Source organism: Eublepharis macularius, chromosome 14, assembly GCF_028583425.1.
Source record: "Eublepharis macularius isolate TG4126 chromosome 14, MPM_Emac_v1.0, whole genome shotgun sequence".
Lineage (NCBI taxonomy): Eukaryota > Metazoa > Chordata > Lepidosauria > Squamata > Eublepharidae > Eublepharis > Eublepharis macularius.
Window position 1 is genome coordinate 38,097,974 of NC_072803.1, and position 19,407 is coordinate 38,117,380.

General features: G+C 44.5%; 1 protein-coding gene across 2 annotated transcripts in view; it reads left to right on the forward strand.

The window, feature by feature from the left end:
* The window catches only part of LOC129342384 (tetraspanin-15-like), a 133,918-nt gene that overhangs the window by 45,890 nt on the left and 68,621 nt on the right, over window positions 1-19,407 (forward strand). For both annotated transcript variants that reach the window (XM_054998107.1, XM_054998108.1), the window contains exon 3: window positions 10,095-10,169. In XM_054998107.1, the coding sequence (XP_054854082.1) occupies window positions 10,095-10,169 (75 nt within the window). The remainder of the gene's footprint in view (window positions 1-10,094; window positions 10,170-19,407) is intronic.

Here is a 19,407-nt window from a genome sequence, read left to right on the forward strand (position 1 = left end):
CTCATCCGACGTTATGATATAAAATTGATCTTTGCAACTGAATTTACTTTTCTTCTGCTTCCCTTTTTGTCATTGTTATGGGAACAGGGAAAGGAAATTCTGTGAACGACACAAAGAAATACATCTTTTCCTCTGTAATAATGTATTTTGTGCCTAACCAGTGAAGCTCCTAAGAGCACTACACTGAGCATTTCAGTTTTTGAACACCATGCATCTGATTTAATTAAGCCAAGGGCGTGCCAATTTTTGAATGAATCCTATTGAAATATTAATGCTGATTCATTATAAGAATCCAGAGAACATGGTTAAACTGAAAAGCAGAGCAAGAAATTCTTGTTTTAGCGCCTTATTTTCAACTGTCCTTTTGCCTCAATGCTGAGCAGATTTTAAATGAACAAACTTGCTTTGGCAGAATTGTTGGAGATGCCAAGCTGTAGCTCAGTGAAAATCACTTTGTACCTGAAGCAGGAGAATTATGTGGTTCCTAGGAAGGTGCTGTCTCACAAGTGAAAGCCTGTAATTTCCCCAGATACAAAACTTCTTCCCCCACCCTCAACTTTCTACTTGCATCTTTTCCATCTATGTCAGCAATACGGATTAGGAGGAGGAATGTGGACAAATGAACAGAGACCAGACAGCCTCAGAGATGGTCAGAGATGGTCCAATTTGTCTCTGAATTTTTGGATGGGCTATATCTGACTTGAATCTGAACTGCATGTATCGTGTTCCTAGGTCACTTCCACATGAAGATTTTGATCTTCCCACACTCAAGCACCTTTCTATGCTGCATGGATAGAAAAATGCCTATTTTTAAACATCCTGCCTACAAAGGCACTAGTTTCCTTGCCTTGGCACTCCCCCACCCATTGCCACCATTTCTCAACCACCCCCCAGGCCTGGCGCATCCATAGAGGCGGTGCCAGTAGCTGCCTTGAGCACTAAACTCTGAACAAGGCACCACGCCGGCCCCCAACACCCCCCCCCGACCTGGAAGTGGGCCATGTCCCCGCTCATCTCTCTGCCCTTTCGCCGCTGCCGTCTACCTCGGCTCGGCTCTCAGCAAGACAGGCTCCCAGGTAACGCAGCAACAAGCAGGGAAGCAAGCCTCTTCCCTGCCCTTTTGCCGCTGCCACCTGCCTCAGGTGAGGGGGATGCTCCTGCATGATGATGTCACAAGTGATGTCACCTCAGGCGCCAGAAACCCTGGCACCAGCCCTGCCACCACCAGATGGCTTTTGGGGGGCTGTTTTAAAAATTGTCAGTTGTTGAATTACTATAGTGCAATGACATTATAACCATGTACTGTCATGAACTGCTAGCTCCCAATCTCTGGCCCTTTTCATTGCAGAAATATAAGGGGTGTGCATTTCTCCTTATATCTCAACAACAAATGAGTTAGAGATTTTGTTTAAAAAAAATGGAAGCTGGGAATTCAGAGGAACCAGTAGATCTAAATCGTGACAATATATCGTTATAAGTTATGCCCATCTAGCAACTGATATATTTTTTAAAGGCCTCTGATGGAGTGACTATAGGGGTGGCAGCTGCAGAAGTTTGAAGCAAGGGAAGTGCAGGGGAAACTGCCAGATGTTGCCACTGCAAATACCGCCACATTCACAGCAGTAACAAGAATCATTGCTACAAAGAAGCCGCCCTGCTTGTCACTTAATAGATGCTTCTATACAGGAAGAGAACCTCTCATCACTCATCAAAGCCACTCATCAAATGCTGAGCTGTGGCAGAGAGAAAATCATTTGTGGAGCATGCCCACGGCAGAGTTTGTGTTGTCTGTCTTATAGTTAAGTGAGGCCAAGTTGATCCAAACAATGTGGTATTTTCTCCCATGTTTTTTGGGTTGGGATTGGGGCAAGACCTCTACCTTATAAATAAATCATAGTGATTTATCTAAATAAAATATTATGCCTAGATGTAGCACCAGGCAGACATGCCAATTAGCAGGCAGATGATAAAACAAGAACTGTTCTGCAGAGACACCAAAGCCTGTTCATCTGTTCAGCGTTCTCAATTCTCACTGTTTTATCTGTGCAATGGAAATATTCCTGTCAGATTGTTTGTTCAAAGGAAGTTTGAAGGCCCTTTGCTGGGTAAGGTAAATCGCTTTTCAAAGGAAGAGCTTCGTAAAATTATCTTTCAAAAATGTGCCCCCCTCTCTCTCTGTGCATCTCTGAGACAGGAAAAAACCCTCTCTGATCATTTGCATGAAAACAATTCCTGATTGGGTTTTCTTTGCTTTTTTTGGCTAGAATGTTATGTTTAAAAAGTCATAACTGCAGGCAGATTCTCCCTTCTCTTCAGTTTCTTCCTCTTCAATCACAGGCACTACATCATTCACCAACAAAAATATGAGCTGTCTGAAGAGTTGAGGAGGTGCCTTTTTTAGGACTTCAGAATTCCTCACGTGCTTAACAAAAAGCAATTTGTTTGCTTTGGTGTTTGGCCTACTAGCTCTGGGGTTCATTCATCTTGGAAAGAGGCCTGTAAAAAGGTCCTGCTTTCTGTGTTATAAACAGAAATTAGTTTTGAAGTTCTGGAGCAGAGATGGGCATGAATCAAATTATGACCCAAAAAATGCATGAACCAGGCCAGTTCGTGGTTCACGAACCAGTGGTTCGTGGAAGCTCGTTTCTACGAACGTCCACGAACTGGTCTACTGGTTCGTTTGGGTTGTATTAAAGGGGCAGTTTAAATGGCCATTTCCCTGGGGCCATTTAAACTTTTCCTGATGCTTGCAAGTGGCTGGTCCCTTTAAACTATCAGCTGGCTGGTAGCGAGGAGGATCCCCCCCCCCCCGTCGCCTGCCAGCTGATAGTTTAAAGGGACCTGCCCCTTGCAAGGCAGGAAAGTGCCCTTTAAACGGTCAAATGCCCTTTTCCTTGCCACTAAGTGGCTGGAAAGGGGCATTTAAATCCCACAAACTGGTTCGTAAACTTGCCCCAGTTCATGCCAGTTTGTGGTTCCTGGTTCGTGAAAACCCACGAACCACGAACCTCATGGTTTGGTTTTTTTGTGGTTCGTGCCCATCTCTATTCTGGAGTGATGTAGTGATTAGAGTGTTGGACTATTGTCTGAGAGACCCAGGTCTGAATCCCTACTCTTGCCATGGAAGCTTGCCAGGTGACCTTAGGACAGTCACATACTCTCAGTCTAATGGAGGAGAGGAGAACAATGTAAGCTGCTTTGGGTCCCCATTGGGGAGAAAGGTGGGTTATAAATGAAGTAAATTTTAAAAAATGAGAGTTCACGTGCCAATCTCGGAAACAGATGGGCTGCCTTGAATCTGAGGTACCAAACAAGTGGCTACTGGGGATCCCAGGAGAAGAAATCCAGATGTTTGTGGCTCTCTCCAAGTTTATCGATTCTGCAAGGCAGGGGGTGGTGGTGTTTTTTTATACTAACAGTAAATTTTCTTCCTTGCTTTGTGATTTATGGTGCTACAAGGCTCTTTTGTTCTTATGAAGGACTGTTTATTCTGTCCACTGGGATCCTGTTCCAGTGAAATCATGTGCTGTTTGTAAGTCTCTGTCTTCAGCTGCCTTGGCAGGACCCAGATTTCTGAAGCTGGTTTTATAGGCATGCCTGGGAGACAGTGCAAATGCTATGCGTGGTGGACCCATATAAGGCATGTTTTGTCACTACTGTTTGTTTCCCTTGAGCTCATGAGACGGAGTTTGCCTGGTCATGCTGTAATCGTGTCATTCCTCTTTAGACTGGCTTGCTCTTGATTGCAGCATTCCCAAGTTCTTACAGTTGGGGGGAAAGCTGCCAGTTTATTCATCAGGCAGCTGGGACTTTTCAATTAGAAGAAGGGTTCAAGCTGCCATTCAGCCACTTGGCTCTAGTAAAGTGAGACATAATTGCCCTCCTTCAGGCCAGGCAGTGCTCAGGCGGGAACAATCCATGCACCCTGCCTCTTCTCCAAGTTTTCTTCAGTTACGCACCCAATTGGCATGGGGTTGCATGCTGGGGAATTGACTATATGTCATATGAAGGGAGCTGTGACTTCCTTGAGTCTGCTCACTTACCTCACCTTCTTTTGTGACAATCTAGACCTTTTCAGATTGGAATGATCATGTGAGTGCAGTATTAAAAGCCTGAGCATGGCCAAAGTTTGTTTTAGCTGGGAGGGGTGATTGTGGGAACATGGCTACCCGCTGTAGAAGATCAAGGCTGGCCATTTGTCACTTTTCATCTTTCAGGTATTAAAAGGTCTGGGTGTTGCCAATGGCACAAAACTTTTGGTGCAAACCAAAGGGCTCTTGGCCTGTGGTGTGACTTTGAAGGGGCCCACCCAATGGATTCCCAACAGCACTGAAATGAACTGAATTCTTTTCCCTTTGTTGGTGGTTTGTTTTAATTGTATTTGTGTTTTTTATGTAAGCTACTTTGGATCACTTAAAAGAAAAGCAGCATATAAATATTTAAATAAATGGGAATAAACAGGAGCATCAGTTCTATCATCCCCAAATCAGAATTAGGCACAGTTTCAAGAGTTTGATCTTCACTGAAAACCAGCTTAAAGGCTCAGTTTTATGTTGGCATCAAGCCTGCAGCCCTTGTGTCCAAGAGCGTGGTTGGATTAATGCCCACTTAGAACACAGAGGGGCTTCACGTGATAATTACCCTAAGAGCCAGACTAGAGGAGATGGCGACCAAGGATGAGTGTGCATTCAGAAACTCAGTAATGATGGTCCAACCTGAACCATACTCCAGCTGAAAAGTCAAGAGGTTTCCAACTTGACAGAACTATTACAAATATTCTGCAGCAGGTAGAAGCCTTCTGATCTGACATTTCTTAAGGTGGGTCGCTTTGTGGTTTCAATTTCCTAGCTGGCAGGAGGGGCTGGAGAAGCATGAGGAGCAATTCAGGAAGTTGCTCATTTGAGAGAGGGGGGCTGCCCCCTTTTATGTAGGAGTCCCATTCACATTAAAGTTGCCAAACTCAAGGTGAGCCTGGAGTGTTCCCAGAATTACAACTAATCTCCAGTTTACAGAGATCAATTCCTCTGGAAGAAATGCCAACATTGGAGAGTGAACTGTACAGTATACCATAGAGACTAGGAAAAACCAAAGCCCTAGAGTGACATTTCATCCCCATTGAGCTCCCTCCCCTCCTCCTTCCCAGGCACCAACCCCAAATCTCCAGGAATTTCCCAAACCACAATCTGCAATCTTAATTCACACATAATGGCAAACACAGTTTGCCAATATGTGACCCCGTCTAGGTCAACCTTGGGCTCATTGTGCAGCAGGCAAATGAGTGATTTTGGCACACCATAATGTGCCATGACAGTCAAACTTCTATGGTTTGTGCTTTTTTATTTTGTAGGTTTGAGGATAGAGCCTGGGGGAGGGGAGGAAGCTCAGCGGGGATGGAATTTCACTCGAGGACTTTAGTTCAGTGGGGTATAATGCCATAGAGTCCACGTTCCAAAACAGCCATTTTCTCCACAGGACCTGATCTATGGTATCTGGAGATCTGTTGTAATCTCCATCCACCAACTGTAGTTTGGCAACCCTACAAATCTCTAAATCTACCTCAACATTTTTTTAAAAAGTAGACACCATTCGGTGGACACTTGGCTAAGTTTTACACTCTCATTTTATCCTTTCAGAGTTAATGAAACCAAACACAAGCAGTTAAACATTCCCGATGGGTTCTTTGGAAGGCAGGATTAATTTGGGTCTCCGATCTGGAATGGGTTGTGATTTATTGTTGATGGTGGGACTGAGGAACTTCTTAAGGGTGGCTGATAGGGGTGAGCATTTAATTGAATAAGGGATGAGGGATTTGTTCCCACTGTGAGTGTAATTAATTGGTAGCTGAGTCCTATATTAACTACCTTGTCCGTTTTGAACTTTAGCAAAATTTCTTTTCTTTCCTTTTAAGGTGATATAATTGGGCTACATTAATCCACAGAGAAGGTTTATTGAATTTGGCCCTTTGGACTAATTGAAGATATTATCTAACAAAATGAATCTTGTTAGACGAGGCTGTGAGAATGCTTGGTGATTCTATAAGTGTAGTCTGGTACAGACAGTATGCAGGTGCCCTGCCAACCATGCTTTGCAAATTGCAAATCAGCCTTAGGAATAAAAAGAAGTCTTGTAGCATCTTAAAGATCAAGAGATTTACTGTGGCAAAAGGATTTGTAGACCACAAATGCACAAGTGCATCTGCTTCATCAGATGCACTTGTGTGTATTTATGTTTTTTTGTGTACACATGCCTGCATATGAGAAAAATCTCTCTCTGTGTGTATCAAACTATATCAAACAATGAAAGGCTAGCTCTGCTCAGTGCCAGCCATGACAGTAATATAGGATTTTACACTGGATGAAAAGACTTACCTGGGGTGTCTGCACATGCAACAGACATCACAGCAAACTGTTAGAGTTTGGATAGCATTTGAGGCTGGTAACAACCTAAAATGGAATGCAAAATCTGGTGGTCACCAAGGAGGAGAGCCAGAGCTAGAGATGCAGTGCGGGGGTGGGGGTAAGAGCCAGCAACAGAAGAGGGAAGCTTCAGCCAGTGGCTAGGGGAACATGTATATCTGACACCTGAAGTCATAATTCATGCATCTCACAAAGTGGGTTGATGTCTACAAAAGCTGATGTCACACACACAAAAATCTCTTTGTCTTCAAGGTGTGACTCTTTTTGCTTTAGCTGAAACATACGAATGCAGCTCCCCATCTGGAATCCTCCAGCCTTAAGGACACATGTTCTCTTTACCCGCATCTTTCCCTTTCTGGTCATTACCATTTCTTCACATTACAAGTGCATGGCTGCAAATCCTGTTTTGAACAAGCCGGGTTCCCTCATAACAATGTGTTGCAAATTGACTTCAAACTACAGTTTTCAGTTCCTGAATTACTAGACCCATGATTTGTGAAAGCTCTGGGTTGCCTCATTGCCCCGGATTGCCTCTAGGAAGGAGAGGGAGCAAGTCTTCCTGGGGCTCCATTTGCAAACCATGGTTTCCTTCCAAACCAGGTACAGGAGGCAGCTGGAGTCAAATTGCAGGTGTGATTTTTAACTATACAGGTATTATTTCAGTTCTCTTTTCTTTGTCCTTCACAAGGTGGCCATGGTAATAATTAGCACTGGATTTCAGCTTATAATTAAGAACCTGCCTGAGAAAAGGCAATGCAGGGCATAAGTGGCATTTACTGCTTCAGCGTTCTGCTTCATGGTTTTATGTTCAAAACGTTTCTCTCCTTTCATTCCACAGAAAGATGAGAATTGTAGTTATGAGAGAGGCTCATGTTAGCTCCCATAACTGAATTTGGGAGTACTCTGCTTTACAAATCTTGGCTTCTGCAAATGCCCATATTGTCTTAGGAAAGTTAGGTGGGAAGAGAGGCAAGACTGTGCTATCGGAGGGAAGAAAAATTTCTTGCAGGGGTTTGTGGCACATTGAAGATTAATGAAGCTTTCATGAGTCAGGCTCCATTCATCTGACTCACCTTTGTCAGATGCCAAAGTGGCTCACAAAAGCTTCTGCCTTGCAAAGTTTGTTAAGTCCCACATTATTTGCCTGCAGCACACGTCTACGGTTTCTGTTCTTCAATCAAATCATAATCTCTCCCCTTCTCTTAACCACATCTGCTTAGAATCACACACACACACACACCTTGCTGGCAAAGGAGGAGAAATGTTTTTGAGACAGAAGTTCAGGAAAAATAATTTAAAAGACCATTTCTTACCCAGAAAAAGTTTGGGAGTGATGCTCCCATTGTCCTTCTTTAGCCAACAAACTGGTATAGCAGTAGCAGCAACAACAAAGTTTCTAGTTTGTGGTCAGGCCTTGAGTCATGCACACCCTGAATCATGCTCCTGAATCGTGTACACTCACATTGTTGTTAGGCCTATTCATTATTATTGTTACTCATAACAACAAGCATGTCTATAGTGTCTTAGAGCAGTGGCGGTTGGGACTGTCAGGCGGGTTGTAGAGTTGCACATGATCAACCAGTAACAACAACAACGACAGCAACAACATTTGATTTATATACTGCCCTTCAGGATGACTTAACACCCACTCAGAGCGGTTTACAAAGTATGTAATTATTATCCCCACAACAGCAAGTGGGTGGGGCTGAGAGAGCTCTGAGAGAGCTGTGGCTAACCCAAGATCATCCAGCTGACTTCAAGAGGAGGAGGGGGGAATAGAGATGGGCACAAAATGGGAAAAAATGAAATGAGTGTTTCATGTTTCATCGCATTCCACAAATCACAAACTTTCACAAAATTGTCCCATTTCACGAAATGATTTGTTAGTTTCGTGATTCATCAGAACACAGGGCACTTCAATGGCCCCCTTCACACCCAGAGATGCCAAACTCACAGGGAGACTTCAGCAGGCTCTCCTCCACCCACCCTCACACACAAGCTAGCAATAACAAACACTCTAAATAAGAATATAAGCAAAGAAAATTAAAGAAAAAAAGGTAGGACTCAGTCAAGCTAGGCCCCAGAGGCAGGCAATGCCCTGAGACTGGGGTTGGGTGGGGTGAAGGAAAGAAGGCACCCTCACCCAACGACCTTCCCAGCAAGGCCAAGAGCTGAAAATAAGAAAGAGGCTTTTCAGTCTCTTTAAAGCAGAGGCAAATCCAGCTAAAAGCTCCCAATTCCACTCTCTCACTCCAAATCCCAGCAACAGGTCCTCCCTCTCCTTCTGTCTACTGGAACTGAAAAGCAGGAGGCAGAGAGCTGTGCCTTATATAAGAAATGCTCACATAGATTAGAACAGGCGATCTCTGGTTGGCAGACAGACCTGCCTAACAGGATTTGGAGGGATGAGATTGGTATTACCAATGGCCCGTCTCCTCAGTTGCCTAGGGGATTAACCACCCTGCTCCTTGCTGTATAGGGCAGAATGGAAGCTCTCCAGTTGGCAGGGAGAGCTGCCTATCAAGATTATATGGGCTAAGATTGGAGTTTCCAATAGCAACAAAAGGTCTGCAGACATTCCAGGCCTATGTTGCCTAGGGAATCAATGGATCGGCACCAATGATCACGAATCATTCACAAATTGAACAAATCGGCCCCATGAAAAACCGCAGCCAAAGCGTTTCGTAAAACATGAATCAGCCCGATTTGTCATGAAATTTGATTAATATTTCAATTCGTGCCCATGTCTAGTGGGAAATCAAACCTGGTTCTCCACATTAGAGTCCCGTGCTTTTAACCGCTACACCAAACTAAAAATCTGAAAGCAATTCAAAACAGATTACTCGGAATCTTACTCAGGTATGTTCAGTGAGGTTTACTCCCAGGAAAGTATACTTAGGATTGCTTTGTAGGTTACTCAAATGGTGGAAAAGGTTCCTCCATGGCTCTATGCCTTGGGTTGGTCCTCACGAAGGTGCACCTTGATGTTCATCTCATGTTTCCCTGGCTGTCTTGCTTTGGCTTCCCATGCTTCCAGCCTTGGCTGCCTCTCTTCTTATCACATGACTTTGATGTTGCTGTGCACTTGCAGTTCAGTGGTTCTTGGTTCTGGAAAGATTGAAGTCCACCACTTGAGAGTACTGCACATTACTGGTGCTACATTAAACCACAAATGGGTGGGACCTAAAGAGCTGTGAAGCTAGTTTTATGTTCTGGTGGCATGGTATAGTTGAGCATTCTCAAACCATAGCCCTTCCCCAATACAGTTTGCAAGATGTCATGAGGGAGTGGAGGAATCTGCTGTTCAAATAGGGAAAAGTCAAAATTCTCACTACAGTTGTAATACCTGAAATAATCCTTTGATCCTGTCTGCTGCTTATAATGATAATGATGATGTAGCCCATTCAGGAATTTGGTAGTATCCTGCCTTTCTGCTGCTTTTACTCCTATTTACGTTGTGATAGGAGATCTAAGGGATTGGGATGATTTGTCTGTACACCTATCTGTGGCTAGTTTGTATTTCAGAAAGAAATTGTAGCTCTTGTCGTTATGTATGAACAAGGCCAGAGAATGTATAATTAGCTGCAAACTTATTTATTCCTGACTTCTGTATCCCTGTGATGAAACACATTCCCAATCTCTCCTTCCCTCCCCCTCCCCCTTGCTTTTTCTGCGTAGTTCTTTTGGGTCCTCTTGGCAATCTTCATCACAGAGTTGCTGCTGTTGCTTGTTGAAATAATCTTCGAGAAACAGGTAAGTTTCTCACACTGAGAGTAATTTCTATGTGTATTTTAGCCCATTTAGACTAGAAACCAGCCTGGTGGTGAGCTATGAATTTGAAAGAGTGGCTGGGCGGAGGATTACCCAAGTAATGTTGGGTGTCATGCCACCTTAAGAGCTGGGCCAGAGAAATCGGGTGGATGATTGAATAGTGAAATCATTTCTCACCATCTCCTCTTCCTTTCAGCCTGAAATTTATCTCTGCCCCATGAAATTATGGAACTCAGAGGAATCATTAAGAACTGTCTGAGATACTAAGATAGGCATCTGCATATGGCCAGGAACAACTATTGTTGCATTTTCAGAAATGCATAGAATTTGCAATGCAAAAAGCATGGATTACAACACTGCTGGAGAATTCCATCTTTTATCTAAAGGGGAGGGCAAGCTTCTAGCTCTTGTGGCTGCAGAGATGCATTTCAGATCACAGTATATTTTTAAAAGCAGAATTTCTTAGCAATCTTTTCTTGGCAGCTTACATTTTGGCCCCCCATCAGTTTGCTTGGTGCAAAGGTGAGCAGCAGTTGCCCCTGGTAGGCAGAGAAGTGGCAATACTGCAACTCTCTCATGCAAAAATCCCTTCTTCCTGAACAGGAAAGAGCCAGATGGATGTACCCATACAATACTATTTGCAACTCAAAAGAAGAGCTTTGTAGCAATGCCTCTGCCCCTCTTAGTCCTCTGAGGCAAGGAGGAGTAGCAGCCAGGAAAACTGCTATGGTGCTCTTTCCAGCAATGAGGAAGATACAGGCAGAATTATTGTGGTTGCACTGAGTATATCCCTTTAAGGTCCAGAGAGGTAGCCCACAGGCATATGGCTGAATAAACAAAAGATATCTGCCTGTATGAAAAACTGACATTGGGCGGCTGGAGGAAGTTATCAATAAATCAGATTAGCAGCATAAACTTGGGTGAGCATGGGGTGCGGAGGAGAGTACCTCATATATAAATTGTGTGTACTGTACTAATCTATAAAGATATTGTCGGTACTATTAGAGTTGGCATTATTTATAGAATAAAATTGTTTAAAAATACCTTTCCTCTATATTTTCATTAATTCAGAAAGAGTGTTACTTCAGTCTCCTGGCTGCCTCTCCTAGCTGTACATAGCTGGAACATTGAGATGGGTGGGGCAGATGGGCTTCACACCCTAATCTCAAATACCAAAGATGATTGTACTATGGATTGGATGCAACTAACTTTTCAGTGGGGAAAATAGGAAGGAATATTCCCCTTTGACCACAAAGATGGCTACTCTGTGGTCTGTGTGGGAACAGGCCATTGGGACAGCACCTGTAGCAAGGAGGAGAGTTGGGCAAGATTGTATGGAAAATAGTGGTGGAGCCATCCCTGTGTGACAAGACCTGCTACATTTTGGTGTCCTATTCATTTCATACTTTGTCTGGCATCTACCCAACCAAGAACAAGGAAAAGTCAGTCTGTGATACCCTGTACTGAAATGCAGACAAGCTGTCCTAGAGCTATTTAACATTTTTGTATCTTCTTGAAAGATGAGACCACCATAGCATCTCTTACTGCATAAGAGTTATGTGGAAGTAGGACTATCAGTATGACAAAGACTTTCAACAAACTGTGATGAAGGCCTTGTCCACTGTGATTACTACTGTCCATTGTTTGTAACTCCTCCTCATCCTTTGGTGTTGGAGTTGTCCTCAGCCACATAGTGATGCAATTAATACTTTTTACTCAAAGTTTTCAACAGAAACTGTGCCCAGATGGATAGAGCTTTGACTATCATTGCAGGGAATGAAGGCATTTCACAATTTTATGGTAATGATTGTGTTTGGATATCTGTGCTCATCTGCTACTTTTCACCAAAGATGAGACAGCACCTTATTTTGTCTTTTAATGTGCATTGCTGGAGCATTATGCTTTATGCTCATGACTACACATTCATGTACAGACTGGGGGAAAAGAATTGCTCATGCTGGTTAATTAAGCTATCTATCATTACAGTCCCAACTGTGCTGTTTCTGAACTTCCCTGCACTAACCAGAAGTCTTCATGTTGGAAGCCATGCTAGAATATCCTGAAGTAAGATAGCTGGCCAGAATGACTGCAGAGGATCCCACCCTGTTACATGTATGGGATATGGGTGGAATCCATATGAAAAACTGGCTGAAGAACTCATCATTTTCATCACACCTGTGGGAAATGTTTACTCATAAAATATTAGGGAAATCATGGAGTAGTAATTCCAAAAACCATCCAGATATTGCCAACGCTATAGGTATTGTGCAGATGAAAACAATATGGAATGGCCAATAATGTAAGATTTCAGCACTTATCAAGTTATCTGCTATAACCCTCCTAAGGCATCAATATTCTTCAGAGAAGTGACCAAGAAGTCTGAGGAATGTCTTAAAGTGACACTATTCTAGCCCTAACATCAACTGTCATCTTAACAGCTCTCCATCCAATCAGCAAGCTGAGCAAATGTTACCGTGCACGAAAGAGGCACTGAAGATAGCTATTGCAGAAGACTAGCCAATAAACAGCAAAATTCACATTTACTTAATGTTGCCCCCTGATGAGATATAGCCTAACTGGATTTCTACATTCAAGGCTAGACTATGTTAACCATGGCCTTGCAAGAAACTGGTAGCTCAAGAAAAAGCAGGGATTGGGCTCTGTTTTGGCATTGACTACTCTGCAGGGCTGGATCAACGGGGGAAGGGGGGGTAGTCTGCCCCCGGCACCGCCAAAGAGGGGGTGCCAGGGGCAGCTGCCAGCCCTGGGAGCGTGCACCCCCTGTCCTGCGGGACAGGTGAAAGGCAGCGTGGGTGGCTGGGAGGCCGCCTGCACCATTTGCCTGCCCTGCAGCACAGGGGGCACACGGCAAGCCAGCTGCCCCCTGTCCTGCAGGGCAGGCGAATGGTGTAGGCGGCCTCCCAGCCACTCGTGCTGCCGCCGCCAGCTCCACAGCACGCTGGGACAGCCAGCTTGCCGTGGGGTGGCACACGCTACCCTGTATGATGACGTCATGGAAGTGATGTCATCACGCAGCACCAGGAGCATGCGCATGGCCAGTCTTCAGTTGCCCTGGGCTCCAGCAACCATAGATCCAGCCCTGCTACTCTGGGCCCATTCATTTCATTGGAGGCTGGAGTTTGCTGAATACTATGGAGCTGGACTGCCTACAGTTCTAGGAGTCTCAGCATTTATCTCCTATACAATCTGGACAGGTTTGGAAACTTCGTATTTACCAGCTGCAGGAGCACTTTCCAGTTGGTGACACTTAATTTGAAGAGTTTTCAAATAACAGTTTTCCAACACCAGGTATGGACTTGTCTGAGGAGAGAAAACTTTATCAGATCTTCTCCACCTCCAGAGGGTGATTATGCCACAGAATTCAGCGGATGGATATCTGACATCATCCGTTTCAGAGGGAGAGGGTTTACGGCAGCTTTGCAGCTGGTTTCAACATTGTGGGTCAAGGGAGTCAAGGATTCAAACTGTTTTCAGTTTTAGGCAGTTTACTACAAATATCTGCTGCTTTTAGAAATGTTCCTGGCCCAAATCAATATGCACCCAGGTAAATAAGTGTTTTTTTCCTCTTACACCATTCTGGATTTTAGAAATATTTTGTACTTGATCGCAAAAGGGTCTGCTGTTGGGCTGTTCTCCCAACATAGCAATATTGAGTTCTTTCCCTAGGCTTGCTGTCAGGAGTTTCCCCTCAAAAGTGAATCATTCTATGACATGACATTTAAAAATGCAACACATTTTAATTTCTCAGTAAATTGAAACCTAATAACACCGGAGGTGTCAGCTTTCCCCTTTTAAGTTGGGGGATTTGGCATTCTATGCTCAGGTAATTTAACTAGGTGCCAGCTCTGTAAGGGAATTAAATAATGCAAAACAAACCAACAATTTTGTTTAAATAATTGCATTCTTAACTGTAACTGCTAGGTTAATTCTAGTTAAGTGTGTGTGCCTTTCTTCCCAAGGGTAAATAATAGTTCAGAAGGAGGGATAAGATTGTCTTTTGGACTTCATAAAATGTGCTAAAATAGCATATAGCGCGGCTGGCAGTTTGCAGCTTTCTTACTTTAGTATTACGTACATGTGCAATGTTGCTTTTAAAAAGCGAAGGCATTTATACTTTTAAATTCCTTAAATATTCCAGTTAATGCATTTTGCAAGCTACATACATTTTATGAATGATGCATTTTATGTTGTTAAACAGCAAAATGGGTTTAGGTTTGATAGGAGATTAAGTATTGCATATATTTCAATATTTCCCCAACTGTTCACCTTTTCTTGGGGGGAAAATGGGGAAGAAATTTCTCCATGGCTTAAAAAGTCTTGAAATATTATTTCCTTACCCTGGCCCCCACTTCTCAGCTGCAACGAGACAGGGATTGAGGTTTGCACTGAGGAGCAGTGGGCAGGAGCAACCTGCCACTATCTGTGCAGTGGCCTAGCTGCTCCCCTCCCTCTCCCAAACCATAGCATTCATCTAGAAGAGCTGTTTTGTTGCCAATGTTAAGAGGTGGATATGGGAGAGTGAGGCACACTATGTTACTTCTCCCTGCAAACTGGATCTATACTAGGGCTGCCAGGTCTTCTATTCCAGCAGAAGACCTCCAACTTGGCAGCCCTAGTCCCCATCACTGCTTGGTAGGGCAGCAATGGGAATGGGTGAGAAATCTCCATCACTTCCACAGCAGGATGTCAATTCCATCATGAACCTGGAAGGGACATCATCGCCTTGAGGCAATGCTCTAGGATTCTGTTGAAACTCCATGGTAAAACTTCCTGGTTCATCTGAGAGGTGATGTTGTGCCATTGGAGCAGTGGCAATTTACATGTCCTCACCTCCACTGTCTCTTGCCCGTTGCCTGCTCTGGGATAGTATCCCTGTTCCCCATATCCTCTCTAAGTTCTCTTTGCAGCAGAAAAATGGCAGCTGAACTTCACAGCAAGTGTGCTGCTGATTTCTGTCTGAGAGAGAGTAGGCGATCTCTGACCTAGAAGTTAGGGTGGCTCTGGCTTAGACTTGAGGCCTAACTACACATATCCCATATATGTTCTTTGGCTGGATCACAACAGTGAATGTCCTAGCTGTTGATTGTATTGTATCTCACTTGCTCTGTGTAATCTGTCTTGGATCACAGTGAGAAAGGTGGACTATAAATAAATAAATAAATAATAATAATAATAATGTCTCCCAGACCTAGAGTTGCCAGGTCCCCCTACCCTCCCAGCCGGAGGGAGGAAACTAGTACTTTCCTTTCTTGTTCTCGGATGTTCCTTGCACACATGCAAAGCATGCACATGGTCCCGTGCTGGCACGATAACATCACTTCCAGGAAGTGGCATCATTGTGCAGGCTAGGAGCGCCCACATACTTCGCAGTGGCTGATTTGGGCTCCAAATTGGCCCAATTTGCCCCATTTGGGAGCCAAACTGGCCCACTGGGGCCCAAATCGGCCTGCTGCAAAGTGACATCATCACACCGGCCCTGAGAGTGCACCCAGAAGGCCCATTCCCTGCTCCCCCCCGCCCACTGGGCAGGTAACCAGTGCTGGGGGGGGGCAAAAGGTGGGAGCACGGGATCCACACACACACACACCCCACCGGGGGAATGGGATCCCTACCCAGGCATATTTTGATCAAAACCACAGCATGCAGAGAGAAGGGGCTTATACCTCTCCTCCACATTAGGGTTGCCAAATACAGCTTGGGAAATTCCTGGAGATTAGGGGGTACTACCTGGTCAGGATGGAGTTTCAGAAGGGGAAGACACTTAGCAGGGACGTGTTTCCCTGCAGTCTGCCTTCCAAACCCTCCATTCCCTCCAAGGGAACTGATCTTCGTGATCTCAAAATTTGTTACAATTCCAGGAGAGCTCCAGGCCCCACTTGAAGGTGGGTTATCTCCCCTACATGTTATGGGGCTGTTATTTGCTCCATTCAGGAGGACTACACGTCTACTGGTATGACTGCATGTTAGTTACCCCAGTGGGGCAAATGGCTGCTCTCTGGAACGTTTCCAGTCAGGAAAATGGTGGAGAGGAAAGATTAAGGCCATTCTCCACAAGTGCCATGGTCTCAGTCCAAATCAGGCCCACAAATATTTGGGAAGCTCAGAGCTCACGGAACATGTCTGAGACCCGACTTGGGGTTGTACTGGGGGAAAATGTAATGTACGTTCGGATTACTATACGTCCACTGGGGGCAGGAGATCTCCTGCCCCCAGTGGGCCTTGCAAGTCAATGGTCCAATAGCCAGAAAAGAGAGAAAGAAAGGGAGAAAGAACAAGATTTTAATCCCTAAAGAAACATAACATCACTACTGGATTTTTCCAGTAGTGATGTCATGCAGTCACTGATGGCCAATCCACCACATCGTCCCTCCCTCAGTCTCCCTCTAGTTGCCAGGATGGACCAGGCAAGCCTAAGAGTCTCTCTATGCAAGACACCTTACATGAGTAGGATCAAGTGCAAGATCTTACACTTGTACTCCCATTGTGGATACACATGCTCTGCTAGGGAGACAGAGAGTACACTTAAATATAAGACCACACAGGAAGTAAGTCACTTGAGTATCCCCGTATAAGATATCTTGTGTAGAGAGACTCTAAGTTAGGCCTGGTCAGAACCCAATCTGGGACGATGGCTGTTGTTACTGGTACCATGATAAAAGCAAAACTTTTGTTAAAACTGGGCAGGGCTGGATCTAGGGTTCCCGGTGCCCGGGACAACCCAAGTCTGGCTGCCTTTGCACGCGCACTCCCAGCGCTGCGTCATGATGTCACTTCATGACATCATCACGCAGGGCGTGCGTGCACTGGCAGCTGGGAGGCCGGCCGTACCACTCGCCTGCCCCGGTGAGGGGGCAGCTGGCTTGCCGTGCATTCCCTGTCCTGCGGGGCAGGTGAATGGTGCGGGCAGCCTCCCAGCCCTCCATGCCATTCACCTGCCGGGCTGAGGGGGCGGCCAGCTTGCCATGCGCTCCCTGTCCTGCTGGGCAGGCGAATGGCACAGGCGGCCACTCAGCTGCCTGCGCTGCCACTGGTGTGCTCCTGGCAGCTGGCAGCTGCACCTGGTGCCCTCTCTTTGGTGGCGCCGGGGGCAGACTACCCCCCCTGTCCCCCTCGATCTGGCCTTGAAACTGGGACAAAATTGTTGCTGTCAAAAATACTTAAAAAAAATATTTGTGTTTCTGACTTTCTTGGTCTTGCTTTGGAAAAAAACAACAGGAGTCTTGTGACACCTTAGCAGCTAATACATGTTTATTCTTGCACAACATTTCATGGACTAGAAAGAAAAAAAAATACAGCAAGGTTAAAGAGCCATGAAATGTACAAAACAGAAGGTGAGGTGTAATTGCTTTAAGTTAATGATGACACTTTTTCAAAAAATCAAAATGAATTCTCTTGCAGCTTCTTGCTGGGCTTGCTAGAGATGGATGTTTTAATGAACATCAATGTAAGTTTCTTGAGGGAGTTTCTTTCTTGTCCCCCTCCCTCCCAATTTTGTATTTTCTCTCAACATGTCTTCACTTTCTTTGTCTTCCACGCTTTGAAAGATTCCTCTGCTTTTATTCATTCTCATTCTTTGGTTTATCCAACCTCTATAATTTGCACGTCAGAATTAATTAGCCAAAATAAATGTGTGTGTTTTTTAAAGAAAGAAAGAAAAACAAGGAAACAACCCAAGCCTGTTTCCTTCATTAATATTCCTCAGTGTTTGTGCCTGGTGAACTTTGTCAGGAGACAAACCACAGACGTCTTGCGAGGAGAGCTTCTCACCCAGCATGAGAGGCTCAGCTTTGAGGGGAGCAGGAGGCTTCCGAAGCATCTGTTCAACACATTTTATATTCAATTACAGCTTAATTTGAAGCATCCAATGTGTCAAAGTAACCCTGAGGATATGTGCTCTAGGAATTGTAAGGGGGGGGACTTTGATTGCACCCATCTTTCCTCCCCCCGCCCTCTTTTTCATCAACCAAAGATATGGGCATAATTAAATGATCAAAAGCACCTGCTTAAAAATTGAAAAGCAATGTTGAGGCCTCATACAAAGCGGTCTTTTCCCCTTGCAATTTTGCTTCTCAATTTGCATATCTTTTTTAACATAATGAGGCCCAGCTCCATGTTTGCATTGAAGGTGCAAGATAGAAGACAGCATGTGGATGCCATGTTACGTGTTTGGGAGTGGAAAGTTACAAAAACAGGGGAGTGGTTTGTTGGGGGTTGGTATATTTAATGTTTGCTTCTGTACTTTAAAAGATGCCATTTTCACGCCACTAGATAGAGAAAGGACATCGCTCAGTGGTCAAGTTCTGGCTCTGCATGGTCTCAGGGTCGGGATGCAGGGGTGGTCTTACCTACGAGGCAGGCTGGGAATTGCCCAGATCCCCACACTGGAGAGCACCACAATGGCTGGTGGGGGTGATAGACGATGTTGGTGGAATAGAGACAAAAAGCAAAGTCCAAGGCATTTTTGATGCGACATGCATTGTGAAAACTGGACCTTTTTATCTTCTTCAGGGTAGGTTGTGTGAGAATAAAGGGAGTGTGAGGGAGCTATCTTTTACCTTTGTTCAGGGCCCCACAATCACCAAGACTGCCCCCATATTGTGGAAGCAGGGCTAGGAAGGGAACCCCTTTTAAAAAACGTGAATTGCTACTAGTCAGAATAGACATTCCTGACTAGACTAACTAAAGGTCTAACTTGATATTCTCCAATGAAAATAACTTGTCCATGTTCAGAGGCATTTCTTATTGAAAAAACAATCAAAGCTTGCACCCCATCCTAGAAAAAAACCTCTGAGTGTTCCCAAGAAGTATTATGCTTTGAAGGATTCATTTGTTAAAGGCAGAATGGTTCTCTTCACTCTGCTTATCTGCCCAAGGCCTCATGTTAAAACATTTATTCCACTCTATACAGGGTGTAAATTACTTTGGTCAAAGACTTATTTTTTTGTTAGGGAGGAGTACATGGGAATTAAATCAAGGCTTCTGGTCTTCCACTCTGTATGATTCTGCCCCTTCCTCCTAGATGTAACTGAGGAAACCTAGATCTAACTGAGCCCTCATCAGTTGTATGAATTCACTCCTTGTATTTTTTTACTACTGGCAAGACCGTTACTGGAATTAGCTCCATTTTACTGTTGGCCACATTTCTCTATGCTTTAAGAGACACAAGGAATTCAAGAAACCATCCTCATTGTATCACATT